The following is a 22549-nucleotide window of genomic DNA, read 5'->3' on the forward strand; positions in this document are numbered from 1 at the left end:
TAAATAAGTCATGTCCAGAAGAGGATGGGCACCAGGCTGAGGAAGTTGAAACAAAGTTTGACAGACAAGTAACTTTCTGACTGTAAAACCATACGAGGCAGGCTGACAGACAAAATAATTTATGAACTACAGCAGTATTATTGGATGGGCATTAGAGATAATACTGAGGATTTGTTGAAAATGAAGCAGGCAGTATGGACTATCTTCTTCCACAGAATGTTAACTGATGAAAAACCAGTACACCACCTTTGCCCTCCTGGACCTAACAGTTCATACAGCCATAGACATTCCATCCCAGCAGCAGTCATGAATATCACAAAACAGGTTTACAGAGACGTTGCAAATCCTGAATTGCTGAAGAAGTGTCTGCATGGTCAGACTCAAAATCCCAATGAGCCATTCAATAATCTTATACGGACTCGCTTACCAAAAGATGTTTTTGTTGGAATGAAGACACTAAAGTGGGGGTCAGTGATGCTGTCATTGCTTTTAATGATGGAAAAATTGGTAAAGTGAAAGTGCTACAGCATATGGGAATTAATCCTGGAGCAAACTGCATCAGTGAACTTAAACGGATGGACAAGTTGAACACTAAGGAGTCCAGAAACAAGAAGAAAAAACTAGGAAAAAGATCAAGATGATGATAAACAGTATGGTACAGGGTTCTTCTGACGAACTAAAAATATAAAATTAAGCATGTATTCAGTGAGTTACAGTCTTTTGAAAGTTTAGAAGCCATCTCTGAAAATTTACATTTTCTGTTGTATTTATCACAGAAACCACTTCGAGTAGAGTATTCAAATTTTCAGGGAGTAATAACATAATCTCCTGAGTCTACTGAACTAAAAGAAGAATACAATGTTATGTATAACTAAAATTATTTAGGATAATGTACAAAAAAGTACACAAAAATTTTAACCATATAATTAAAAAATTGTATTTCTGAAAGCAGTGGCTGAAATGCAATTACTATAGTTCAGCAGACTCAGAACATACAGTTTAATGTCCAGTAAAAGTTTCATGCCAGTAGCGCTGAGGGCGCGTGACGTGGGGGGAAGGGGAAGGGGGGGAGACGGGGGAAGGGGAAGGGGGGGAGACGGGGGAAGGGGAAGGGGGGGAGACGGGGGAAGGGGAAGGGGGGGAGACGGGGGAAGGGGAAGGGGGGGAGACGGGGGAAGGGGAAGGGGGGAGACGGGGGAAGGGGAAGGGGGGAGACGGGGGAAGGGGAAGGGGGGAGACGGGGGAAGGGGAAGGGGGGAGACGGGGGAAGGGGGGAGACGGGGGGAGGGAGATGCGGAGGGGGGAGGGAGATGCGGAGGGGGGAGGGAGATGCGGAGGGGGGAGGGAGATGCGGAGGGGGGAGGGAGATGCGGAGGGGGGAGGGAGATGCGGAGGGGGGAGGAAGATGTGGAGGGGGGAGGGAGATGCGGAGGGGGGAGGGAGATGCGGAGGGGGGAGGGAGATGCGGAGGGGGGAGGGAGATGCGGAGGGGGGAGGGAGGCGGAGGGGGGAGGGAGAGGTGGAGGGGGGAGGGAGAGGCGGAGGGGGGAGGGAGAGGCGGAGGGGGGAGGGAGGGAGAGAGAGAGGGAGAGAGAGAGAGAGAGTCCTCTGAAGATGAAAATTGTTCACAACCTTAGTAATGATTTATATATTATTTGTGTGCTTGTCAACCTCTCAACAACTTAACTATTGCATTACTTGTTTTCTGCACGTCAAATTCAAGTATCATACTGAATTACGTCTAGTGAGTTACTGCAACATCTGCATTCAGCACGTGTAAAGGAACAGGCAAGAATTTACTAACAGTAAGAAACATAAATTAAGATCAAGTGGTATTATGCAGACCAGATAAGCTGTCCATAAGCTACCATCAGAGTTATTATGCTATGTGTCAGCAAGAAGTGTGAGGAACGATGATCCAATGGCCCCAGAAGGTGAGAGTGTGCAGAAGAATCAAGTATAATTTGAGTAAAGAAAGGTTTAGAAAAAAAATAAGCATGGGGCCAGTTTGACACCTTATGGATTTGAACTAGTTTACTTGATACCATATACATAACTTTCTTGTTCTAAAAGAGGTTTATTTTTCCGCATTTTGGCCTAATATCTTAATAATAGCAATTCCATACACTAAATCTTTGTTTACTTAGCACACAGTTTTGTGAACCGTTGTATGGCTGGAGCTTTTCAAATATCATTCTGGCTCCCCATTCCAGTGCATTTTAGGGACACTGTTCTGAATCACTGAGACCCACATTTCCTCTGTTAAGATTTTCAACCAGAACCATGTGAAATAATTCTGCAATAGATCTTGCTAGCAATGTTCAGCTGATATACATTGAGTTTGAAACTAATGTCTTTCTAGTCATGACTCCACAATGATTAGCATGCAAACTTTGTCTAACAAAAGAACACTCATCTTTTACTATCTAAATGCTTAATACTTCAATTAATGCTATGTAAGTAAAGTCCTGAACATTATTTTAGATATCTACATGGACTCATACAGTTCAAAGAATGTGGCCTAATATATATAGTTGCTAACATACAAGAAACTGGGCGGTCTCTGAGCAATCTGTGTATTTAGTGAAACAAAATAGGAAATATAGTAAAAACGGCCATTTATTTTGGATACACGAATTAGTGAAGACGAGGTAACCAGCGTCAAGTTGTTCAGCACTGACCATGCCTCTGCAAGATGCTGCAGAGCTGCAGTCTGAACTACTTCACGTGCCTACCAAGAGCTAGAGCTGCTGTTGTTATTGCTCCAGATTCATGTTACATTAATTTTGTGCAGTGGGTAAATTAATATGCAACACTTTAACAGGACCTAACAAAAGCCAAATGACACTAATGTTAAAAAACTATTAAACCAAGAAGGTAAACTATAACAGCCCTGAAACTTCCTGGTAGATTAAAACTGTGTGCCAGACCAAGACTCGAACTCGGGACCTTTGCCTTTCGCGAGCAAGTACTGTACCATCTGAGCTACACAAGCACGACTCACGACCCGTCCTCACAGCTTCAATTCTGCCAGTACCTCATCTCCTACCTTCCAAACTTCACAGAAGCTCTTCTGCAAACCTTGCAGAACTATCACTCCTGGAAGGAAGGAAGGATATTGCGGAGACATGGCTTAGCCACAGCCTGGGGGATGTTTCCAGAATGAGATTTTCATTCTGCAGCGGAGTGTGCGCTGATATGAAACTTCCTGACAGATTAAAACTGTGTGCCGGACCGAGACTCGAACTCTGGGACCTTTGCCTTAAGCAGGCAAGTGCTCTCATTCTACACTCCTGGAAATGGAAAAAAGAACACATTGACACCGGTGTGTCAGACCCACCATACTTGCTCCGGACACTGCGAGAGGGCTGTACAAGCAATGATCACACGCACGGCACAGCGGACACACCAGGAACCGCGGTGTTGGCCGTCGAATGGCGCTAGCTGCGCAGCATTTGTGCACCGCCGCCGTCAGTGTCAGCCAGTTTGCCGTGGCATACGGAGCTCCATCGCAGTCTTTAACACTGGTAGCATGCCGCGACAGCGTGGACGTGAACCGTATGTGCAGTTGACGGACTTTGAGCGAGGGCGTATAGTGGGCATGCGGGAGGCCGGGTGGACGTACCGCCGAATTGCTCAACACGTGGGGCGTGAGGTCTCCACAGTACATCGATGTTGTCGCCAGTGGTCGGCGGAAGGTGCACGTGCCCGTCGACCTGGGACCGGACCGCAGCGACGCACGGATGCACGCCAAGACCGTAGGATCCTACGCAGTGCCGTAGGGGACCGCACCGCCACTTCCCAGCAAATTAGGGACACTGTTGCTCCTGGGGTATCGGCGAGGACCATTCGCAACCGTCTCCATGAAGCTGGGCTACGGTCCCGCACACCGTTAGGCCGTCTTCCGCTCACGCCCCAACATCGTGCAGCCTGCCTCCAGTGGTGTCGTGACAGGCGTGAATGGAGGGACGAATGGAGACGTGTCGTCTTCAGCGATGAGAGTCGCTTCTGCCTTGGTGCCAATGATGGTCGTATGCGTGTTTGGCGCCGTGCAGGTGAGCGCCACAATCAGGACTGCATACGACCGAGGCACACAGGGCCAACACCCGGCATCATGGTGTGGGGAGCGATCTCCTACACTGGCCGTACACCACTGGTGATCGTCGAGGGGACACTGAACAGTGCACGGTACATCCAAACCGTCATCGAACCCATCGTTCTACCATTCCTAGACCGGCAAGGGAACTTGCTGTTCCAACAGGACAATGCACGTCCGCATGTATCCCGTGCCACCCAACGTGCTCTAGAAGGTGTAAGTCAACTACCCTGGCCAGCAAGATCTCCGGATCTGTCCCCCATTGAGCATGTTTGGGACTGGATGAAGCGTCGTCTCACGCGGTCTGCACGTCCAGCACGAACGCTGGTCCAACTGAGGCGCCAGGTGGAAATGGCATGGCAAGCCGTTCCACAGGACTACATCCAGCATCTCTACGATCGTCTCCGTGGGAGAATAGCAGCCTGCATTGCTGCGAAAGGTGGATATACACTGTACTAGTGCCGACATTGTGCATGCTCTGTTGCCTGTGTCTATGTGCCTGTGGTTCTGTCAGTGTGATCATGTGATGTATCTGACCCCAGGAATGTGTCAATAAAGTTTCCCCTTCCTGGGACAATGAATTCACGGTGTTCTTATTTCAATTTCCAGGAGTGTAGATTGAATAACACTGGGAATAGGCTACAACCTTGTCTCACTCCCAACCACTGCTTCCCTTTCATGCCCATCGACTTGTGTAACTGCCATCTGGTTTCTGTACAAATTGTAAATAACCTTTTGGTCCCTATATTTAACACCTGCCACCTTCAGAATTTGGAAGAGAGTATTCCAGTCAACGTTGTGAAAGCTTTCTTTAAGTCTAGAAATGCTAGAAACTTGGGTTTGCCTTACCTTAATCTATCTTGTAAGATACGTCATAGGTCAGTATTGCCTCACGTGGTCCAACATTTGTACGGAATCAAAACAGATCTTCCCCAAGGTCGGCTTCTACCTGTTTTTCCATTCGTCTGTAAAGAATTTGTGTCAGTATTTTGCACCCATGACTTGCTAAACTGACAGTTCAGTAATTTTCACACCTTTCAACACCTGCTTTGTTTGGGATTGGAATTATTATATTCTTCTTGAAGTCTGAGGGTATTTCGCCTGTTTCTTACATCTTGCTCAGCATATGGTGGAGTTTTAGCAGGGCTGGCTTTCCCAAGGCTATCACTAGCTCTAATGCAGTGGTCGTCAAAGTGCAGCCCGCGGGCCGCATGCGACCCAGATAATGTTTTCGTGCGGCCTGCAACCCTCCTCAGCTTCACGCGGTTAGCATTAGTTAGCAACTTGTCTGGCCTAGCGGTCAATAAAGTTTCCCCTTCCTGGGACAATGAATTCACGGTGTTCTTATTTCAATTTCCAGGAGTGTATATCAGCCCTATTTTTTCGTTAGTCTTCTAACTGGTTGGATGTGGTCTAATATGAATTCCTCTAATGTGCACCTACCACTTCATCTCACAGTTGGATTTACACACAATGTCCTCAGTTATTTCTTGGATATATTACAATCAGTCTTCCCCTATAGTTTTTACCCTAGCTATCACAAGCACAATGGAATTTATCCATTGATATCATTAACACATGCACTGTCCTCCTGTCCCTTCTTTTTGTCAATGTTTTCCATATCTTTCTCTCCTCACCGATTGTGCAGAGAACCTTGTAAATTCATTTCTTGTAATTCCATCTAATTTTCAACATCCTTCTACAGCACTACTCCATCTAATTTTCAACATCCTTCTACAGCACTACATCTCAAACACTTTGATTCTCTTGCTTCCCACCTTTTCCACAGCTGTGATAATCTGCTTTTATAATCCTCCTTGCTACATCCGTGAGTGTTATTTTGCTCACAAGGCAACAGAATTATTTCACTTCATCTACTTTGCAGTCCTCAGTTTTGATGTAAAGTTTATCGCTACTCTCTTTTCTCATACTCTTCATTACTTTCGTCTTCCTCGTAATCCATAGCTGTGCCTCTTAATCCATAGCTGTGCATATTACACTTTTCATTTCACTCAACAGCTCTTTTAATTCTTCCTTACATTCACTGAGAATAGCAGTGTCATTAGTGAATCTTATTAGTGATATGCGTTCACTCTGAACTGTGATCCCAGTCCTGAAACTTTCTTTTATTTCCACCATTGTTTCTCTGATATATAGGCTGAACAGTAAAGACGAAAGACTGCATCCCTGTTTTATACCCTTTCCAATCAAAATGCAATGTGGTTATAATTAAACTTTCACTACTTGAGCCAGTGTAGATGGGAAACTATTTACTGCATGGGTAACCAACTTTACAGAAGCGATGTTCAGACACAGGGCTGCATGATTTGCGTTGTTTGTGGCATTAGTGCCTTGACTTGCTGTTTGGCATTGGTACTGGTATGGCATTGTAGGGTTGAAATATGCATCAGTGTGCATTACAGCTGCAGTCAATCAACATGTGTCTGGACAAGGTGAGCAGAGCTTCACTCACGAAGATGTTTTATCATAACAGCAGCAACAGTGCTACTGTCCTTTGCAAGTATTAACACATTAAAGGAATATGGAGAGGTCCTTTATCTGCTCCAGTGTTGAAGAACGTGATTCAGAAGTTAGAATTAACTGGCAATTTGGAAATTTCTCCTCAAGCAGGCCAACAGCAAATTGCACCACAAATTGTTGAAGAAGTTACTGTTGCCATGACTGAGGATGCTGGATGCAATGTCTGATCTTTAAGTAGTGCACCAGCTATGTCACAACAGCTGAACATTCCATGGTTCTCCATCTGAAATGTGCTGCAAACAATTGTGAAATGTTATCTCCGACCTTGGGGAAGTTCAGTTTGGATTCCGTAGAAATACTGGAACACGTGAGGCAATACTGACCCTACGGCTTATCTTAGAAGCTAGATTAAGGAAAGGCAAACCTACGTTTCTAGCATTTGTAGACTTAGAGAAAGCTTTTGACAATGTTGACTGGAATACTCTCTTTCAAATTCTGAAGGTGGCAGGGGTAAAATATAGGGAGTGAAAGGCTATTTACAATTTGTATAGAAATCAAATGGCAGTTATAAGAGTTGAGGGGCATGAAAGGGAAGCAGTGGTTGGGAAGGGAGTGAGACAGGGTTGTAGCCTATCCCCGATGTTATTCAATCTGTATATTGAGCAAGCAGTGAAGGAAACAAGAGAAAAATTCGGAGTAGGTATTAAAATCCATGGAGAAGAAATAAAAACTTTGAGGTTCGCCGATGACATTGTAATTCTGTCAGAGACAACAAAGGACTTGGAAGGGCAGTTGAACGGAATGGACAGTGTCTTGAAAGGAGGGTACAAGATGAACATCAACAACAAAAAAACAAGGATAATGGAATGTAGTCGAATTAAGTTGGGTGATGCTGAGGGAATTAGATCAGGAAATGAGAGGCTTAAAGTAGTGAAGGAGTTTTGCTATTTGGGGAGAAAAATAACTGATGATTATCGAAGTAGAGAGGATATAAAATGTAGACTGGCAATGGCAAGGAGCGTTTCTAGAGAAATTTGTTAACATCGAGTATTGATTTAAGTGTTAGGAAGTCGTTTCTGAAAGTATTTGTATGGAGTGTAGCCATGTATGGAAGTGAAACATGGACGATAAATAGTTTAGTCAAGAAGAGAATAGAAGCTTTCGAAATGTGGTGCTACAGAAGAATGCTGAAGATTACAAGGGTAGATAACATATCTAATGAGGAGGAGTTGAATAGGATTGGGGAGAAGAGAAGCTTGTGGCACAACTTGACAAGAAGAAGGGATCGGTTGGTAGGACATGTTCTGAGGCATCATCAAGGGATCTCCAATTTAGTATTGGAGGGCAGCGTGGAGGGTAAAAATCGTAGACGGAGACCAAGAGATGAATACACTAAGCAGATTCAGAAGGATGTAGGTTGCAGTAGGTACTGGGAGATGAAGAAGCTTGCACAGGATAGAGTAGCATGGAGAGCTGCATCAAACCAGTCTCAGGACTGAAGACCACAACAACAACATCTCTAGTGCAGTTGCAGCCTATGAAGGATGCAGATGGTCATCACATTGAGCAACATTTGTAACCTGGAATGTAAACATAGTATCCAATTAACAAATGTCAGCACCCTATCACGTGAAAATTAAAATGTATTTCTTTGAATGGTTTATTCATTATTTCTCTTCCACATGTGCTTACAAATGTTCCCGAGAAGTTTCATTGTCTTATGATAACTTGGCTTTTCACGGGTGGCCCCCTCAAGTATCCAAAGTTTAATAATAACCACCATGTACTTTGTTCATTGTATCCCACTCTTATTTTTACCTCCCATATATCGGTAAAAACTTCAGAAATTCAAGGTTAAAACTGACAAACAAACTGGAAGTGATAAATGTATCAGGTGGTACAATAAACATGATGTGAAAAAGTATATTCCACTCATAAAATATCTAAGTTTACAGAAATGTTTAGAAGTAAAAAAAAAGGGGGGGGGGGGGTCACTAGCACACTGACTTAACATATCTGGACATAAAACAGTTTGTGACTATACAGAAATAACGAGCAGTGAGTGGAGAGAACTTAAGATCTATGCTCAACTGAAAAATCCCACAAATAATGGAATTAGTGAAGATAACTACTGGCCATACACAAGGTATGTTAAAGGAAAGTAATGAGACTGACAACACTGTGCATGAACTGACAAAACAGTGGCTGCCCCCCCCCCCCCCCCCCCCCCCCCCCAACTCACATGGCAGTTACATTGAATCATGCTCTGGACTCAGTATCAGTTTGAACTAGCTGCAGTTGCTACACAAGTACTGACGGGATCAGAAATAATTTTGTTTGTCAGGTGCATTGTGAAAATGGTACCTACAAAATTATGAGGAGCACTATGCCACAAAATTTTATTTTAATCTTGGAAAAACTTTTACTGTCACTTATGAAAGTTACAAAGAGCTTATGGAGAGGATTTCCTTTCCAAGGCACACACCTGGAGAGGGCACAAGTCCTTTCCGGCAGTCCATAAAGAAATGGAAGACAAGAGTTCCTATGGGAAGATCCTCAAGAATGAGTGACAATGTGGAAAGAGTGAATCGTCTTCCGAGGTCAAACTGTTAGTGGGAATAGTCTGTAGCAAGCTAAATTTGAGCATGTTTGTATCAAATTTTAGTAGGGAATTTTGCATGGGAAGAGAATGTGAAAGAATTGTATTTCTGTTCAGTCATCAGGTTCCTTGGAACTGTTGGAATGATGTCTGCCTTGAGATTCAGGATTGCCTTCAGAAGGAGCCAGATGTTTTTACTAGCATTGCCACTGTTGGTGAATCATGAATTTTTAAATATACCAAAGTAGAGATCGTCGCACTACAACCCTTCTCATCACAAAAAAAGGAAATCCCAAATCAAATTAGTGTTTCTTTTTCTTTAAGTGGGTTCATACGCAAAGAATTGGTCCTTCCATGACAAAATGTCAATCAAACTTTTTTATCAGCAAGTTATTAAAAGACTTAGGAACAGGATGGCATATATGTGATGAGGCATTACATACACTTGGATGCTGCACTATGAGAATGTGCCCCATCACATAGCAATCTCCAGCAATGACTGTGCTGACTACAGCTAAACAACCCAAAAATGAAATTGCAAATACTTGCTGAAACATCAGATAAAATGTGTATGACTACCCTTATGAGGGACACACGGTATACAGCACGTCAGTAACAAAATCTGACAAATTTTTGGTTAGGCTTTACTGTGACTTACCGATACTGAATGAAACAACAGGTTTATTGTTACCAATAAAGTAACAGTGAACTACTTGTTTTATTTGAATGAATTTTTCACCATTCCTGTAGTTCCTCAGGCCTGCTGTTCCTCCTCTATTTGCCAGATTTCAGTCCCTGTGATTTTTCTTTATTCCCCAGGTAAAAAAAGCATGTTGCAGTTACTTTGGTTACTATCCACAAGAACAGAACCAAAGAGTTAGAAGATCTTCCAGTATGAGCCTACCAAAACTGCTAAGAAGACTGGAAACAATGCCTCCACCAATGTGTAACTGCTAATTTGAATGGGAACTTTGCTGTGCATAAAAAAGAACAAATTCATAGTTAAGAAAGTATTAAACTCACTGCTACTCTAAAACCCCTTGTGACTGAAGCATTAAGCAATAGATGCACTCACAAACAAAAGCTGGCATATGGAGCTCAGCTTACAAAGTTGCACTCTTTAAAGCTGCTACATACTTAAATAAAAAAATTATTACATTCATCTGGTGCTGCAGTCAGGCTAGAGTAAGTGGCAGAATACGGTAGAGGAAGTGAGACCATACAGCTCACCCATCTGAGCTGGGCTGCTGAAGAGGAAAACTGTTCGTGTGTGTGTGTGTGTGTGTGTGTGTGTGTGTGTGTGTGTGTAAGTCAGGATATGCTTGCATTGAAAAACAAAAGTTCACAAGCTAAGCTACATCTACATCTACATTTATACTCCGCAAGCCACCCAACGGTGTGTGGCAGAGGGCACTTTATGTGCCACTGTCATTACCTCCCTTTCCTGTTCCAGTCGCGTATGGTTCGCGGGAAGAACGACTGTCTGAAAGCCCTCGTGCGCGCTCTAATCTCTCTAATTTTACATTCGTGATCTCCTCGGGAAGTATAAGTAGGGCGAAGGAATATATTCGATACCTCATCCAGAAACGCACCCTCTCGAAACCTGGACAGCAAGCTACACCGCGATGCAGAGCGCCTCTCTTGCAGAGTCTGCCACTTGAGTTTGCTAAACATCTCCGTAACGCTATCACGGTTACCAAATAACCCTGTGACAAAACGTGCCGCTCTTCTTTGGATCTTCTCTATCTCCTCCGTCAACCGATCTGGTACGGATCCCACACTGATGAGCAATACTCAAGTATAGGTCGAACGAGTGTTTTGTAAGCCACCTCCTTTGTTGATGGACTACATTTTCTAAGCACTCTCCCAATGAATCTCAACCTGGTACCCGCCTTACCAACAATTAATTTTATATGATCATTCCACTTCAAATCGTTCCGCACGCATACTCCCAGATATTTTACAGAAGTAACTGCTACCAGTGTTTGTTCCGCTATCATATAATCATACAATAAAGGATCCTTCTTTCTATGTATTCGCAATACATTACATTTGTCTATGTTAAGGGACAGTTGCCACTCCCTGCACCAAGTGCCTATCCACTGCAGATCTTCCTGCATTTCGCTACAATTTTCTAATGCTGCAACTTATCTGTATACTACAGCATCATCCACGATAAGCCGCATGGAACTTCCGACACTATCTACTAGGTCATTTATATATATTGTGAAAAGCAATGGTCCCATAACACTCCCCTGTGGCACGCCAGAGGTTACTTTAACGTCTGTAGATGTCTCTCCATTGAGAACAACATGCTGTGTTCTGTTTGCTAAAAGCTCTTCAATCCAGCCACACAGCTGGTGTGATATTCCGTAGGCTCTTACTTTGTTTATCAGGCGACAGTGCGGAACTGTATCGAACGCCTTCCGGAAGTCAAGAAAAATAGCATCTACCTGGGAGCCTGTATCTAATATTTTCTGGGTCTCATGAACAAATAAAGCGAGTTGGGTCTCACACGATCGCTGTTTCCGGAATCCATGTTGATTCCTACAGAATAGATTCTGGGTTTCCAAAAACGACATGATACTCGAGCAAAAAACATGTTCTAAAATTCTACAACAGATCGATGTCAGGGATATAGGTCTCTAGTTTTGCGCATCTGCTCGACGACCCTTCTTGAAGACTGGGACTACCTGTGCTCTTTTCCAATCATTTGGAACCTTCCGCGCCTCTAGAGACTTGCGGTACACGGCTGTTAGAAGGGGGGCAAGTTCTTTCGCGTACTCTGTGTAGAATCGAATTGGTATCCCGTCAGGTCCAGTGGACTTTCCTCTGTTGAGTGATTCCAGTTGCTTTTCTATTCCTTGGACACTTATTTCGATGTCAGCCATTTTTTCGTTTGTGCGAGGATTTAGAGAAGGAACTGCAGTGCGGTCTTCCTCTGTGAAACAGCTTTGGAAAAAGGTGTTTAGTATTTCAGCTTTACGCGTGTCAATACCAATAAAGTAACAGTGAACTACTTGTTTTATTTGAATGAATTTTTCACCATTTCTGTAGTTCCTCAGGCCTGCTGTTCCTCCTCTATTTGCCAGATTTCAGTCCCTGTGCTGCTGTATTTAGTTACTGCTTGTGTATCTGTCACTAAATGCCTCAACTTATTTTTACTCATTGCAGAGAGAGAGAGAGAGAGAGAGAGAGAGAGAGAGAGAGAGAGAGAGGGGGGGGGAGAGGGAGAGGGAGAGGGAGAGGGAGAGAGAGAGAGAGAGAGAGAGAGAGAGAGAGAGAGAGAGAGAGAGAGAGTGTGTGTGTGTGTGTGTGTGTGTGTGTGTGTGTGTGTGTGTGTCCGTCCGTCCGTCCAAACACACAGAGTTCCGACCTGTGAACAGAATTTTCCCCCAGTTTTTTCCTGACCTTCATAACAGAGAAAACTGAATGGGAGTTTTGCTTCCACCTCTACACACAAATAATACCGGGTGTTTATAAATGAATATTGGGGTTTTAATGTTGTATAATATTTATTACATTAAACTTACATTTATAAATGATATGTCAAATGAAAGAGCAACTCAAACAGTTTTACCAAGAACCCTATAAATGTTCAATATGAGCACCATTTGTCACACGGCACACATCATGTCCATAGCCGAGTTCTTCCCAAACGTTGATGAGTGTGTCTTCAGAGATTGTAGCAACAGCTGCTTCAATCCGGTTTCTTATTTCAGGGAGGTCTGCTGGTAGCGGAGGCACATACACACGATCCTTGATGAAGCTCAATAGGAAAAAATCGCATGGCATTAGGTCGAGTGAACGTGGAGGCCATGTAAAGCAAGCCCTGTCACTGGGCCCCTGCGACCTATCCAGCGCTTGGGCTATAGACTTGACGTGTGCCGTGCGACAAATGGTGCTCACACTGAACATTTATAAGATTCTGGTAAAACTGGTTGAGCTGCTCTTTCATTTGGCATATCATTTATAACTGTAAGTTTAATGTAATAAATATTATAAATTGTTAAAACCCTGATATTCATTTACAAACACCATGTACAGCTGTAAGGGAACCACCACAGCAGAGACTGGTTTGAGCACAACCACATTTTTATTAAGCTTGGTTCCATTGTTGACAACTCTGGTATGAATTTTTCCTCAGAGCTGCAAACTGATTCAATCAAACAGTTATAGGTATTGAACCATCAAGGCACACTCTGTAACTATACCGAAGTCATGACTTAAGAGATGAATCTACAGTGATGTTACAAAATTTTTTGTATGCTGAATACGAACTGTCCCTTATTTCATAGAAATAAATAAAAAAAAGGAAAGAAACAGTGGAGCCTGAACTCACCTAGATGGCCGCACAACAACAACATGGCTCTCAGGAAAATATGATTGGAGCAGCACTGCAGTGTTTTCAAGATTCCACTTTACATAATTTTTGTTTTCCCTGTGGTTCTCCATAATTTCTGGAAAATCCTGAAACCACATAGTTCCAAGTTGTATATTAACTTTAATAATTAGAGTAATAAAATCTCAAAAGTAATGGTACAAAAGAAAAATCAAGCATGGTAGCATCTTAAGACATATTCTATATGGTACACAAAGTAATAAGCTTGGTACTGTAGTATTCCAGTGACACAGTAATATGATTAGAACAAATTACATTACTGTAGAGTGTTATCCAACAACTGTCAGTTATTTTGCTACTTACAAATTATTCAGTAAACACCAAAGTTCAACTAGCATACAAGTTCATAACATGTTGTTAGCGTACAGGGTGTCCCAGGAGAAATCATCAATATTCAGTGATATTACAGGACCTCCAATAGTGACTGCTACCGCCACATAGCAGCACTGCTCATTCACTGCTGGAATACCAGATATTCTTTGTGTTTTACTGTCCCTGTTAATACATGTTGATAAAACAAATACTGCACTAGACTAATTTGGAACAAGGCTATTGAATGGATATATAAAATTCCACTTTACAAATAATTTTGTTTGTACAGGAAACAAACCGACTGCCATCAACATCAGCTGTCACAAGAAAGATGTGATGAATAGTATTTGTTTGGACTGACTCCTGCTAGACATTGAAAAAACAAAATTGCAAATATCTGCCGAGCCATTAGAAAAAAAGCATCTGATGATCCTTATGAGGGACACCCAGTACACAGCAGGCCAGTAAAAGCAAAATCTAAGAAATATAATACACTTGATCGACCATCAATTAAAAGCTTTGTACTAGTACATTACAGAAGGTGACTGGAAGCCAATGGGAACATCAATCACAGTTTCTTTTAAGCCAGTGCAGTAATTGGGATTGAAATACTGTTGTCTAATAAAAGTGTGAAAAATACTGTAGTTTCTGGCATACTGTCTGTATGAAACAAATTACTTTTTGTGCTGCCCGAATATACTTATACTTAACACCATTATGTGTCCTCATACCTTACACATTCAACCCATCCTTCACATGCGAGTACCTCACAGTGACCTCACCCCGCCCCCCCCCCCCACCCCCATCCAACCCCCACCAACCCACACACACAAAGTAGTGTTTTAAATGCAAGAATAATAATAATTATTCAAAATTTAAAATATTTGTTTCTTCTATACAGTTTTCATCGTTTATTTATTAAAACTGCAAGGTTATCACATCTCAGTAAACTCAATTTACAGGTCACCTGAACATCGCCACCAAAGTAGACAACTGCAGTATTATTTTCTGCTTTGACAAGTGGATGACAGTAGATGATATCGTTTACACGTCCATCATATCCTGTGACTCCACACAGGCGTATGGGGCAAGATGATGGAGGGGTGCCCAGCATTCTGCTACCCTGCACAAGAGATTCCACTGAAATTATAGATCAGTTTCATTTTTTACCTGTAAATAATTGACAATTTTCAATAATACAGTCACACAGAAGGCATCCAACTTTCAAGCCAGAATTAATAACAAAGAAATCCTCAGTAATAATGTAAATGCAAAATCTACATAATTATTATTTGCTAACTAGTCACAAGCTAACACTTGGTTTAAGAATCATGAGAGAAGGTTGCATACATGGAAGGTTTCAGACAGATTATATAATGCTAAGACAGATATTAGGAACCAGGTTTTAAACTGTAAGACGTTTCAAGAGACAGATGTTGACCTTGACCACAATCTATAGGTTATGAACTGTAGATTAAAACTGAAGAAACTGCAAAAAGGTAGGAATTTAAGGAGATGGGACGTGGAACTGAATGAATAGGGAGTTTCACAGAGAGCGTTAGGGAACGACTGACAAGAACAGGGGAAAGAAATACAGTAGAAGAAGAATGGGTAGCTTTGGAATATGAAATAGTGAAGGCAGCAGAGGATCAAGTAGGTAAAAAGACTATGGCTAGTAGAAATACTAGGGAGATTGAATTTAATTCATGAAAGGAGAAAATATAAAAATGCAGTAAATAAAGCAGCCAAAAAGGAATACAAACATCTCAAAAATGAGATCGACAGGAAGTACAAAATGGCTAAGCAGGGATGACTAGAGCACAAATGTAAGGATGTAGAGGCATATATCACTAGGGGCTAAGTTAGATACTGCCTACAAGAAACTTAAAGAGACCTATGGAGAAAGTGGACAACCTGTATGAATACCAAAACCTCAGATGGAAAACCAGTTCTAAGCAAAGAAGGGAAAGCAGAAAGGTGGAAGGCATACATAGAGGGTCTGTACAAGGGCAATGTACTCGAGGGTAATATTATTTAAATGGAAGAGGACTTAGGTGACAAATGTGACAGAGCAGTGAAACACCTAAGTCGAAACAAGGCCCCGGGAGTAGACAATATTCCATTAGATTAGTGGTCGTCAAACTTTTTTGCTCAAGGGCCAAAACTAACAATATGATGTATCACCTCGGGCCGCAGATTTCCAGGTCTTTTTATTAACTGGCAAACCTTGTAAATGGTGTGTTATGAACCTCCAATAGACTAATTATATTAAATAAGCTAGAGGTTTACCACTGAATTTCTAGCACTTATCGTTAAGGCCGATACTATTCAGACCACTATGTGTAGAATGTTCTCTTTTTCAGATTGTTGCCACCCTCAATGACCCGTAAATTGTAACACTGTGTAATTGCCCAATGAAATGTTGCTGTGTTGTCTTTGTGAACAGATGGTTAATAACAGCAAATGGACTTATACTTAAATGTATTATGTAACATGTGACTCGATCACAACTGTTTTCTACATTTTTTGAAAATCATTTTCCTTCAACTCACTTGACTGAACTACAACAGCCTTAATTTTATTTCATACTAGATGAGGTACCTGGCATTGGCTAGATATCTATTTATTCCAATCTTATGTTAGTCTCTCTCTTCCTTCCCTCACACTGTCGCCTATCTCGACTTTCCCCTCTCTCACCATCTCTTCACCCCTTTATCTGTCCATTCACACTCCCCCTGTATGTGTCCCTTTCCTCCTCCCCCTTCTCCCTCCACATTACCATCCCCTGCCCCACTAAGAAATTGCCTTTGCTTACCCCACAATATTTCTTTACAGATTGAAAATAGTGTGTGTATCAGTGTGGTTAAAATCGATCCGAGGGTTTACGAGCGCGCACGCACACACACACACACACACACACACACACACACACACACACACACACACACACAATTTTAAGAGCTAATGACTAATTTCTTTTCACAAATATGTACCGCATATGACCATCTCTGTAAAGTGTATTCTTGAATCCAACACACTTTCATTTAAGACTGATAAAATAGCAGATAATTGGTACAAGGCACACACACTCATCTGTTGTCAGCACTGAGAAACAAACAAGAAAACATTTCCATTATTACGTCCCCTCCCACCGCAACGACAAATCTATATGCCCCTGTACTAAGTGGCACCTGTAAAGGTGATAGAACAACTTTACGCACTCCTACTCACAATTCTTCCAGTATATTTTTCATTTGACAAAGGAGACAGGTACAGCCGGCAGCTGCAAACCATTTGTTCTTTACCGGATTTAGATATGTATGATTTATCATTCTTCAGAAACTGTAAACATTAGCATCGTTTAAATGAAATAGTACTTTCGGAAACAAACCTCTCGCAACTGTTAGATGTATGTAACTCCTTCGCCAAATAACATTGCTGTGCAGTTGATGACGACAATAAGCAATGTTTATGACACTGAAATTCTGCAATACAGGGAAAAAGATTTTTAAATACCCGTCCGCCGGTTTGACAATTATTAGATTATGAGAGATATATTCGTAGGAGACATACAAGTAGTTGTGTCATGTTGTCAACAATTACACTTTTAGTCAGTCCTCACAGGAGTCGAGTGTTGAGACTGACTGGAATAATCGTCTTGGTACCATGAGTCATTGATAACATGTGCCATTCACAGACTTTCACGGAATGAATGTCACCATATTTACGAGTGTTGAAAACTGCATAAAATACTGCTGATCAAATTTCAATAAACTGGAAAAAAGCATACAGTGCATCTGACTAATGAATTCCTGTTTAATTATCTCTGTGAAAATAAAATTCACCTGAGTTGCATAATCTTACAATATTCATGTAGCTAGGCAGGAGCATATGAACGGTGAAGGGAAGGAAGGGAATCATTAGTAATTTTGAGCCACTACCAAAAACAAATCTAGGATGAGTGTATCTCATTCCTGAAATTTATTTTAAAGTACTTTCATGCAAGATGAGACAGATGTTTTATTAAAATATTATATTACATTATTCAAATGTCCACCAGAACTTTATTATAATTGCATTAATGTCAAACTTTCAGAAAATGTAAATATAAATAAGAAATTTAAAAAATAAGAAAAGGACAGATGCACTGCACATGCAACTGGCTATATAAGAAAGCTACAGGTCTCTTATTGAATATGGTTTTTAATCATTATAATTGCAAAACAAATACAAATACATAATTTTTCATTATGTGACTTGTGATGTTTAACTTTTTTGGCTATGTCATCAATATCTGCATCATTTGGGTTTATGCAATCCTCGCTGCATCTTCTAAATGACTGGGCAACCGATTACGATATTTATTTTTCAGGTACTTCATTTTTGAAAATGAAGCTTCACAAAGGTAAGTTGAAGGAAATAGTGTTAAAATGAACTGTGCACAGTCTCTTAAGTTTTTATAATTGCTACGCACACATTTCCAAAATTCGGTGTACTGTTGTGTTTCACAATGTTCTAAAAACAGAGCTTTAAGCTGTGTGTCATGCTGAAATTCGATTATTTCATTTAGCATATTAGTTGTTGGAAATCCAAAGTGGCAGAATAATTTGAGATCATGATGTCCAATACGCCAAGGGTTCTCTATGAGAATGAAACAGCTTCGAATATTTCTAACATCTACAAATCTGTTTTTTATTTCTTCCAAATAGACTTCCAAATATTCTTTCATATTTTGGTAAATAGTTTTCGGCGATAGTTAAGCCTGATCGGAGCATAGCAACAGTTGGAAAATTAGACAGATCCTTTACTTCGAGTTCATTTATATATAATTGCAGTTTTGCTTCAAATGCAAATATTTTGTTAGTCATTTGCCCAATTATCTTGTTTGGTCCTTGTAATTCCACGTTAAGTGTGTTGAATTTTTGTGTAATATTGGTCAAAAAAGCTTTAACTATCCACCATTCATCGTCAGGATAATTTTTGCCACTTCGTTGTAAGACTAAAATAAATTCAGGTTTCAAATTGACAAACCGTTCCAGCACTTTTCCTTTGCTTAATCATCTGACAGCAGTATGTAGGAGATCATCACTGTAACAAGCTAGCAATTCCTGCAGAAGTTCTTTAAATTTTTGTTGATTTAAGATCAAAGGCACGGTTGAAATTTATAATGCTTATAACCATTTGCATAACATTCTTCAATTTGGTATTTGAAATTTGACATGCCCAACTTTCTTGATGCAGTAAGCAGTGAATGGAGAGTAAATTTGGCAAATTCCACTCCTTCTTAATCAGTGCTATCAAACCATTGTCAACACCCATCATTGACGAACAATCATCTGTACATACTGATATTAATTTGCTCATAGATAAGTCATTTTTTTTTTACAAATTCTTTAATTGCATCCACAAATTTACATCCTTTTGCATGACCTTTCATGGTTATAATTGCTAAAACATCTTCCTCTACTAACCCATCGTTTGTGCAGTAATGCAAAAATAATGAAAACTGAGCCATCGAAGCTAAATCTGTACTGGAATCACAAGCAAGACTGAAGTATTTGCATAGTTTGACTTTATTAAATACTGCCTCAAACACATATTTTGAAATATCTCATATACGACGTCAGCAGGTAGATTCTGAAAGCATGAGCTTATTTATTTCAGCTGATATTTGTTGACTGTTGGAGAAATTTTTAAACAAAGTTTCAGTAGTAGTCATCATACATTGCTTTACTAATCCAGCATCAGTGAAAGCTTTCATATTTTTTGCCAGAATATTACATACTTGGTATGATGTTCTTGTGACAGCCTCACTTTGCCCAACTGCTGCTAACATAATTTTTTGATGACGAATGGTAGACTTTAGATGAGCAATTTTTTCCTTTCTTTCATTTGAATTCAAAGGAACAGCTACTGTAAATTATACTTGTGTAGTGGCGAAATACACTGTATCTCTTCAGTCCCACAATAGTATCCCGGCATATTAAGCAAGTAGCAGAACCTTCGTGTCCACTTATAAAGCAAAACTCTTCTTCCCATATTTCTTGGAAACTTCTTTTCTCTTCACATATTTTCCTCTTGGTCACTGTTCTTGAGCGTACATCAGACATTATTTATTCCACTAATAATTATATCACCAAATATGAGCACAAATACATTCAATACGCGACAAACGCTCAAGGGCACCGAAACTTAGTTCACAACTGACACGACAAAGCTAACAATAAGGCGGCTGCGGGACAAGCCCACCACTGATGAACAAGCGGCCATGAGCACACGGCACATTTGATACATGGCTCACATTGTTGGCTAGCAGGCTGCTCATGCCTTTAGCGCTGCGGAACACTGGCAAATGGAGTGTCAAATGAAAGTGGTGGATGGCTTTCAGTAACCCAATTACATCCCCAACTTTAATCACAATTCTACACAGTTTCTGTAAACAAAACACCGCTAGGCCAGACAAGTTGCTAACTAATGCTAACCGCGTGAAGCTGAGGAGGGTTGCAGGCCGCACGAAAACATTATCTGGGTCGCATGCGGCCCGCGGGCTGCAGTTTGACGACCACTGCATTAGGGCTAGTGATAGCCTTGGGAAAGCCAGCCCTGCTAAAACTCCACCATATGCTGAGCAAGATGTAAGAAACAGGCGAAATACCCTCAGACTTCAAGAAGAATATAATAATTCCAATCCCAAACAAAGCAGGTGTTGAAAGGTGTGAAAATTACTGAACTGTCAGTTTAGCAAGTCATGGGTGCAAAATACTGACACAAATTCTTTACAGACGAATGGAAAAACAGGTAGAAGCCGACCTTGGGGAAGATCTGTTTTGATTCCGTACAAATGTTGGACCACGTGAGGCAATACTGACCTATGACGTATCTTACAAGATAGATTAAGGTAAGGCAAACCCAAGTTTCTAGCATTTCTAGACTTAAAGAAAGCTTTCACAACGTTGACTGGAATACTCTCTTCCAAATTCTGAAGGTGGCAGGTGTTAAATATAGGGACCAAAAGGTTATTTACAATTTGTACAGAAACCAGATGGCAGTTACACAAGTCGATGGGCATGAAAGGGAAGCAGTGGTTGGGAGTGAGACAAGGTTGTAGCCTATTCCCAGTGTTATTCAATCTACACTCCTGGAAATTGAAATAAGAACACCGTGAATTCATTGTCCCAGGAAGGGGAAACTTTATTGACACATTCCTGGGGTCAGATACATCACATGATCACACTGACAGAACCACAGGCACATAGACACAGGCAACAGAGCATGCACAATGTCGGCACTAGTACAGTGTATATCCACCTTTCGCAGCAATGCAGGCTGCTATTCTCCCATGGAGACGATCGTAGAGATGCTGGATGTAGTCCTGTGGAACGGCTTGCCATGCCATTTCCACCTGGCGCCTCAGTTGGACCAGCGTTCGTGCTGGACGTGCAGACCGCGTGAGACGACGCTTCATCCAGTCCCAAACATGCTCAATGGGGGACAGATCCGGAGATCTTGCTGGCCAGGGTAGTTGACTTACACCTTCTAGAGCACGTTGGGTGGCACGGGATACATGCGGACGTGCATTGTCCTGTTGGAACAGCAAGTTCCCTTGCCGGTCTAGGAATGGTAGAACGATGGGTTCGATGACGGTTTGGATGTACCGTGCACTATTCAGTGTCCCCTCGACGATCACCAGTGGTGTACGGCCAGTGTAGGAGATCGCTCCCCACACCATGATGCCGGGTGTTGGCCCTGTGTGCCTCAGTCGTATGCAGTCCTGATTGTGGCGCTCACCTGCACGGCACCAAACACGCATACGACCATCATTGGCACCAAGGCAGAAGCGACTCTCATCGCTGAAGACGACACGTCTCCATTCGTCCCTCCATTCACGCCTGTCGCGACACCACTGGAGGCGGGCTGCACGATGTTGGGGCGTGAGCGGAAGACGGCCTAACGGTGTGCGGGACCGTAGCCCAGCTTCATGGAGACGGTTGCGAATGGTCCTCGCCGATACCCTAGGAGCAACAGTGTCCCTAATTTGCTGGGAAGTGGCGGTGCGGTCCCCTACGGCACTGCGTAGGATCCTACGGTCTTGGCGTGCATCCGTGCGTCGCTGCGGTCCGGTCCCAGGTCGACGGGCACGTGCACCTTTCGCCGACCACTGGCGACAACATCGATGTACTGTGGAGACCTCACGCCCCACGTGTTGAGCAATTCGGCGGTACGTCCACCCGGCCTCCCGCATGCCCACTATACGCCCTCGCTCAAAGTCCGTCAACTGCACATACGGTTCACGTCCACGCTGTCGCGGCATGCTACCAGTGTTAAAGACTGCGATGGAGCTCCGTATGCCACGGCAAACTGGCTGACACTGACGGCGGCGGTGCACAAATGCTGCGCAGCTAGCGCCATTCGACGGCCAACACCGCGGTTCCTGGTGTGTCCGCTGTGCCGTGCGTGTGATCATTGCTTGTACAGCCCTCTCGCAGTGTCCGGAGCAAGTATGGTGGGTCTGACACACCGGTGTCAATGTGTTCTTTTTTCCATTTCCAGGAGTGTATATACTGAGCAAGCAGTAAAGGAAACAAAAGAAGAATTTGGAGTAGGAATTAAAATCAATATAGATGAAATAGAAACTCTGAGGTTTGGCGATAACATCGTA

The 22549-nt window shown here is 42.2% G+C and overlaps 1 protein-coding gene across 7 annotated transcripts in view; it reads right to left on the reverse strand.

Moving 5' to 3' along the window:
* LOC126252200 (mitochondrial protein C2orf69 homolog) overlaps positions 1-22549 on the reverse strand; it is a 227850-nt gene that overhangs the window by 77121 nt on the left and 128180 nt on the right. For 5 of the 7 annotated variants that reach the window (XM_049953101.1, XM_049953073.1, XM_049953087.1 and 2 more), the window contains 2 exons: positions 14858-15013; positions 13519-13646 (listed from right to left, as the gene is read on the reverse strand). In XM_049953101.1, the coding sequence (XP_049809058.1) occupies positions 13519-13646; positions 14858-15013 (284 nt within the window). Of the gene's footprint in view, positions 1-13518; positions 13647-14857; positions 15061-22549 lie in introns of all 7 variants that reach the window. The other 2 variants (XM_049953109.1, XM_049953117.1) reach the window with 2 other exon arrangements.

Source organism: Schistocerca nitens, chromosome 1 (assembly GCF_023898315.1).
Source record: "Schistocerca nitens isolate TAMUIC-IGC-003100 chromosome 1, iqSchNite1.1, whole genome shotgun sequence".
NCBI classification, from domain to species: domain Eukaryota; kingdom Metazoa; phylum Arthropoda; class Insecta; order Orthoptera; family Acrididae; genus Schistocerca; species Schistocerca nitens.